This window comes from Dioscorea cayenensis, chromosome 2 (genome assembly GCF_009730915.1).
Source record: "Dioscorea cayenensis subsp. rotundata cultivar TDr96_F1 chromosome 2, TDr96_F1_v2_PseudoChromosome.rev07_lg8_w22 25.fasta, whole genome shotgun sequence".
Classification (NCBI taxonomy): Eukaryota; Viridiplantae; Streptophyta; class Magnoliopsida; order Dioscoreales; family Dioscoreaceae; genus Dioscorea; species Dioscorea cayenensis.
The window spans coordinates 1,209,795-1,217,309 of NC_052472.1; the positions used below are offsets into that span (position 1 = coordinate 1,209,795).

General features: G+C 28.3%; 1 protein-coding gene across 1 annotated transcript; it reads right to left on the bottom strand.

Annotated features, from left to right (window-relative positions):
* Positions 1-399: 399 nt before the first annotated feature.
* LOC120279257 (miraculin-like) lies at positions 400-990 on the bottom strand. The gene is made up of 2 exons (XM_039286145.1): positions 798-990; positions 400-665 (listed from the first exon to the last, which is right to left on the bottom strand). The coding sequence occupies exons 1-2, from the start codon at positions 988-990 to the stop codon at positions 400-402; spliced, it is 459 nt and encodes a 152-aa protein (XP_039142079.1).
* Positions 991-7,515: the final 6,525 nt, after the last annotated feature.

Genomic DNA, 7,515 nt, shown 5'->3' on the forward strand with positions numbered 1-7,515 from the left:
GAAACATATACGTTTTATTTGGTCTCTGAAGATAGCAAAAAAAAATTGTAATAGTAGACCCTAAATAGTAAAAACAACAAACAACAAGATAAACATTTTTTTTTTTCAATTTTGAAAACAAAAATCAATTCTCCAAATGATTTGCAGAACAAACTTTCACTTAAATCAGAGCTTGTGATGACAAAAAACTTTCACTTAAATCTTAATGAATATGCCAATATTCATTCACAGCAATATATAAAACAAAGAATACACCTCTTATTAGCACAACTGAGAATGCATGTCTAAATAACTTCCCTTTATTTGACAACATGTATAATATCTAACAACCATTTTATTCAATCAAATATAAACTTAATTATAAATTAACCCATGACACAACATCAACATATATCAACATCAAGCCTTTGTAAAAGCACAAGCAAATGGCTCATCAGTGATAGCAAGCCAAAGTCCCCCATCATCATCATTAACAATACCCAAATATCCACATGCAGGCTTGCATGTCTCACAAACAGTAGGACAATAAACAAGCTTGTAGAGACCATTCATGTACTCTTGTATATTAAACCAGTTGGCCAAAGTATCATTCCCAGGGTTCCCTAAAACTCCACCAATCTTCACGAATCGCTTTCCGGTGTCGGTATCAGAGACTAAAGTCCATACTGTCGATGAATTACATGTCGTCGGACCGGAGAAGGCAATGTTTATGCTTTCATTAAGGGGCAATAGTTGTGGAATTAGGGTTTACTGTAGTGAAGTTCACAGGTAGGCCATTTTTCTGTAGGGTGAATTACCTTCAGCCACATTTTCAGCACATGAACTGTTTTTTGTTGTTTCCCTAAGGTGAGCCCTCCGGCATAGAGCGGTGGCACTCGGGAGGATGTAGTACTCTGTGTTAGGCTTTAGCTCATTGCCGTCGGTATCGAGGATCACCGCCTTTGTTGATAAGACAAAGGAAAGGATGAAAGTGAAGATGATGAGCTTCATTGTTGGTAATGAAAAGTTGAAGATGATGGTATAGTAGAGCTTGATTAAGGGATGTTTATATATATATATATATATATATATGCATGTTAGTTTTTCAAAAGTTTGAGAGTCTAGAGCATTGACAAGTCTTAATTATTAGAGTTTTCAATTGATTTCTTTGACTTTGATGTTAGGTATGGTTGGTGATGAATTTAAATTTCTTTGTAGTTCATGTTACGTACCAAGTCAAACAAGTTAATTATGTTTTTTTTATAATTATAAGCTCTTGAGTTGAGGGAAGGAAAAGTTTTCAATATAATCTTTGAAATTAGAGAAATTAGGGTTAGGGTTTTCAAGGTGATATGAATGAAGTTTTTTATAATTATTTTCACTTTTTATAGCATTGAATTCTAGATCTTGAAGAAACTTTCATGTGTTTGTTTGAGCGTGTTTTTCTAATCTCTAGAAGGTTTTCATAATTATGGTTCTTATTATAAACTCTTGATTTGATTAAAAAAATTCAAAATAATCTTAAAATTCAAGGTGATATGGTATTTAGGGTTAAATTTACATCCAAATAATTTTGTTAATATTTTCTATATTTATTTAGCCTATTATAAATATTTCTTTTTTTTTATAAAATAAAATTCTAGACCCTAGCAAAACCTTTCCGTACGTGCTTATAAGAAAATATTAAAAATGCAAAAAAGAGAAAGTCAAAGTACTTCCTTCTAATTGAAATAAGTTATTTTTAAAGCCACATGCATTTATTGATTATTTGACAATGAAATAGAAAGAACATGGAATTAGTGTTCTAGTTTAAATTTTATTCTTTGGTCATTACTTTCATGTTCTCTTTCTTACTAAAAAAAACAAGCCAAGTTACCTACAAGTTATTCCTTCTTAAGAGTCTATTCAAAGAAATTAACAACCATATAAAACCATGTGCCAAAGACAATCCATGATAACAACTTTGTGCATCCCTTCTTAATTTGTATTATATATTTTTATTATTAATTTTATATATATATATATATATTTGAGTTCGGTTAATTTAGTTTTAACTCAAGCCAAATTTTATATTGTAGAATTAATTTGAAATCGAGTTCAACCATATTAAGTTAACTTGTACTTGAAATAATTCTTTTGTTTATTTTTGAAGAAATTTTTAGATTCTCTGCAATATATAATCATTAATATATATTATTAATTATTAGCTATATTGGTTATCACCCCTTTCCTTACAATAAAATTAAGTGATTAAGACACAATGCATTTTATTAATATAAAGTTAGTTGCATTAGGTACTAGCCAACAAAAATCGTACATGTAATGTGATGTCCAAGTTTGGTTATTTAGAGATAGTTAATAAATTATTATTATTATTATTATTATTATTATTATTATTATTATTATTATTATTATTATTATTATTATTATTATTATTATTATTATTATATAAACATTGTGAATAGATATAATGAAATTTACACTTTATCTATAATTAACTATTGTATGTGTGACAAATAAATAACAATTAATCAAAATAATTAATGTTAATTAATTCACCAAAGAAGATGAGTCCTATACCACATATATGGACTTTATTTATATGTCATGAAACTTTAAATATCATTTTGAATATTAATTTCTCTTATCTCAACTGAGTAAAAGAGAACAAATTAAAGTAAGATTTACCACACCTATATATATTTGAATTTTTTTATCATTTAATAATAATTGAAAAATAGCCAATGCGTTGGATCTATAAATTTCCTAAACACCTCCATTGGCATGTTATTCTGTATATTGGTTTACAAAACCTAAAATTAAATAGATGAAAAGAAAAATAAATTTAAGTACAGTGATATATAAAAGAATTTTAATCCCAAATTCAAACCAATATTAGATTTCTATTAGCATAGTAGTAATCAACACATATATCAAAGTTATCAACAAAGACTTAAACAGCTAATTTTTAATCATGAAGCTATTGAGAAAAGATCTAGTATTCAAACTAAAAAAATAGTTTTTTGCACTATAATATAATTGAGGTGCAACTTTTTTTTAAATAAGAGTTTAAAGATTATAATTTTTTTTCCTAAACTTAACCAACAAGATATTAATAACTTTATACTTTAAGCATATATTATTTTAACATCCTCTTAAACTATTGATTTGAGAATACGTAAGCATTAAGAATTTGCTTTAAAAAACTAAAAAATAGCCAAAATGTGAGGTTTTATGAACATATTAGCAAACCTCAAAGAAGATTTAACATGTGAATGAGCAATATATAGTACCTCGTAGATAATATTGGCACATAAAATAAAAATCAATTTAATTTCATATGTTTTGTTTGTTTATGAAAATCCGAATCATGTGCAATGGAGATAGTGCATTTATTATCACAATGAAGGGCACAGACATTGATTGTGGAAATCTAAAAACATTTAAAAGCCAATTAAGAAGCTAGATAATCTCCATTGTGTTAAACCACCATGGATCGCTACTCTGCTTTAATTAGTGGAGGATCCAGTAACAACTCCTTATTTGGTTTCTTGTTTTTCCAAGAGATTAAAGAAACTCCGAAATAAATACACCAATCAATAGTGAAATGACAATCTTTGATATGTTCAACTCAATTTGCATCATAAAAAAAAATTACATAAAATCAATGATAAAAGACAAAGGAAATAATATTAATTGGTAATTGCCAAAAATCTCTTAAAAAAATTTTTTATACACGCTTGGCCCTCCTAAATTTGAGTATTCTCAAAATAATCTTTTTTTTCTGACAGCTTACCTTTCACTAACTTTGACATAAGTAGCTGTCATTGACCAGAAGGACCCTCAGCTTTTTAACAGGAAACACATAATATTAAATAGGAATGTCAGATATTATATAACAAAAACAAATATTAAACGAAAAGATAATATATTAAGTGAAAATTTATTTGTTTCCACTTAAACACGCAATGTTGAACAAAAACTATAATTATTAAGCTGGAAGTACATGTTGTAAGATAAAATAAAATAACAGAGTGAGCTTCAATGACAAAAAATGAAGTGTACTAAAAAAAAAAAAGCGGAATTGTCCGAAAAATTCAAATGTTAGTTGGGAGACTATCTATTTAGAAAGTTTTGAAATTCTTAGGGAGCTAAATGTAATTTTTCCTAATAGTAATCCATGATAAGTGCCTTTCATATACTGAAAAAATCTGAAGAATTGCTACTATTAAGTAGGACAAGGAGCAAAACTAAACAAACAAACAAACTAAACAAACTTTCAAGGTGAGTGATAATTGTGAGATACACTAAAGAGCTAATAACTTCTACATATCAAGTGAGATCATCCAAAAGTGTATAATTATCTGGGAGAGTTTAACATCGTACCTAGAAGGAATAGCTATTGTATTTTCATTAGTAAGATTAGATCTATTATGCGTATCAAGTACATATTTAGCCTAAGATAAAAATAACCACAAGCTAATTAATGAGGTGACTTCAATACCAAGAAAATAACGTAGAGAGCTTAAATCTTTTATTTTAAATAATTCTGCAAAGTGATCCTTAATAAAGTCAATAGCATCCAAATCATCTTTAATGTTTATATCATTCACATAAAAAAACAATCCACGAGAAAAGATAGGACTGAATAAATTAAATCATCAGGTAAATTAATAGAGTCAATTTAGAGTAATGTTAAATTGAACTTATGAGCTAAGAATAAGTTGTTTGGTTGAGACAATAAAGTATATGCTCTAAAAAGACAGCACACTTATCTCTGAATGCGGAGCAAACTAGAGAAAAATGCATGCATACCTCTTTATGTAATCTCCACTTAAGAAAGCATTTCTTTTTTTATATCCACTTGAAAAAGAAGAAGCAAAGGCTATCAAAACACATATTAAAGTCATTTTTTCACTAGAGTAAAAATCTCCTCATAGTTAATGCTATACTCCTGAGAAAAACCTTTAAACACAAGGCAAGATCTATAATGTTCAAAAGATCCATTTGCCATTGCCTTTGTCTTATATATCCTCTTACAACCAATAAATTTTTTACCTTGGGGTGATAAAGCAAGATCCCAGAAGTGAGTTTTCTATAGAGTTATAAGTAGGGGCGGACCCACATGGGTGGCAGCCCGGGCTGGCCGGCCGGAAAATCTTAGAAGAACTGTGTTCAGTAAGATTTTTTATATGAATATTAATGTTTTATAATATTTTGTTTGTACAAAGCTAATATATATGTAATGGGCTTGTGCTTGAGTGGTTTGTTGGAATTGGATGGTAGGAGCCAACCATGGTTCAAATCCTAGACCTAGAGTTTACAATGTTAAGTTTTTAATAACTTTTAGTAATTAAAAAAACAAATCAAAAAAATTATGAAAAATTATACAATGTTTTTAAACTTTATAATTTTTTAATAATTAAGAAAAAACTAAATTGATAATGTGGCATGACAAATGTTAAAAATTTTAGTAATGAAAATTTTTTCTTATTTAAATTTTTTTAAAATTTTAAGTTTTAATAAAATTTGAGAAATTGTTCAAAACATCCATCACAATGATAGTAGTTGACATTAACCCCCCTCACCAATGAGTTTTGGTTCTGCCACTGACCGTGGTTGAACTGAAAAGAGACCATGGTTGGGCTAAAAACGCCAGAAAATTAAAAGTTGACGAATATGAAAATGTTGACTTTTATTTAAGCCCGGGCTGAACTAAATTCCTGGGTCCGCCACTGGTTATAAGTTCTTCTATCATAGAAAAAAGCTTTCTATAAAAGATGAATGTTCAATAAAAAAAATGTATAGATGATAAAAACAAGCAATAGTCAAAGGAATAAACATAGAACAAATGAGTTAATGATATATACTTGTCAATGGTGAACTAAAAGAAATAGTGGCAAGAACTAAATGAGTGATAGATGTTAATTGTATCATTAGAGAAAGGATCCATAAAAACCATAGATTATGAGATTTAGAAGAAGACAAAGTATTTCTTGATGAATAAGAAGGAATAAATTCTAAAATATTTTATATCAGATACATATAATCAATTAATACTTGGATCAAAACATTGATATCTTTGTAAACTAACACCATAACTAAGAAACACACACATATGTGACTTAGCAGATAATTTTGTGCATTCATGAATAGGTAACAAAACAAAGAAAGTGCACTTAGAAACACAAAGAACAATCATTTGGTAGAATACCAAACAACGAATGAAAAAAGTCAATGTAAAAGGATTACGATTAATAAGATGCATGATAACTAAAACAACTTCACTTAACCAAAGACATGAATGGCAATGGTAGAAAGTATCAATAATATGTAGTTTCCATAACATGATGATGCTTACATTCTGCAATTCCATTTTGTTCAAGGGCGTAAAAACAAGAAGTTTAATGAATTATTCCGACAAAGGCCAAAAACTAAGTAAATTGATTAATATGACAATTTGAAATATCACTAAAATAAAATTTTCTTAATATTCTTGTAGAAACCAAATACTCCAATCCAAACTTAGAAACACGCCCTAACCAAGAATGCCACAAGAAAAATAATATAGATTGAGAATTTAACTCAAAAGTAGATAAAGACGAAAATGTTTTAAAAGTAACAATTAAATGCGGGGATGCGAAAATGCACAACAAAAAGAGTAGCATTGAAGGTTATATGATAGCCTAAATCAACCAATTGACTAATAGATAATAAACTAGCATGAGTTTGGGAGCATGCAGAATATGTTCAAAAGTAAGGTAAGATAAATCAAAACTACCAATTCCTTGAAGGAGTATAATAGAAACATTGGTAATATAAACTAGTTTGAGATTATCAATAGAAGAAGAATAAGTATACCAAAGTAGATCTCTAAGGGAGTCATATGATTAATAGCTATAAAATCAATCAACTGTACTTATATAGTAAAAAGATTATCTGAACTGTAAATTAACTTATGCGGAGTAGAAAGATTACAAACATTTTGACATACAAAATCTTTGAGGTTGGTTCAACAAAAATATTTGGATTCTTATCCAAATATCCTAGTAGGTAATGAAAGTATGTGTTGTTTACCAGGTATATCGAGATAAGACATTATAGCAGAAAATACTTATCCACGTCCATTGCTCAGTTATATTTACCTAAAATAAACTGAGAAATACTAATACGGAGTATGGCATACCCTGTAAATTGTAAATAAGAGTTGAATAAAACCTATATTAGTGATAGCACATGAAAAATTTTGAGATTAGCTAATACCAAAATTGGACGGCATAGCAAAACGAGTCTTTTTTGCAATTAATTCACTTATAGCTAGATTAACAGTGGGCAAAGGCAAACAACATAATTGACAGAGTACTCCTAAAAGACTTAAAATGTTCTCTTACTGCCATTAACAATTATGTACAACATTATTTTTCTCTAAATTTAAAAAAGATTGGATTTACTTGCGATTCATAAATATGCTCTAAAAATACTACATGATTAAACAACATAATTAATTAATATAAAAATCTTGAATAAAAGCGTCAC

Coding starts and splice junctions, on each gene's coding strand:
- LOC120279257 (XM_039286145.1), bottom strand. CDS start 990: ATGAAGCTCATCATCTTCACTTTCATCCTTTCCTTTGTCTTATCAACA. Junction 666..797: donor TGCTGAAAATGTGGCTGAAG/GTAATTCACCCT, acceptor ATTCATCGACAG/TATGGACTTTAGTCTCTGAT.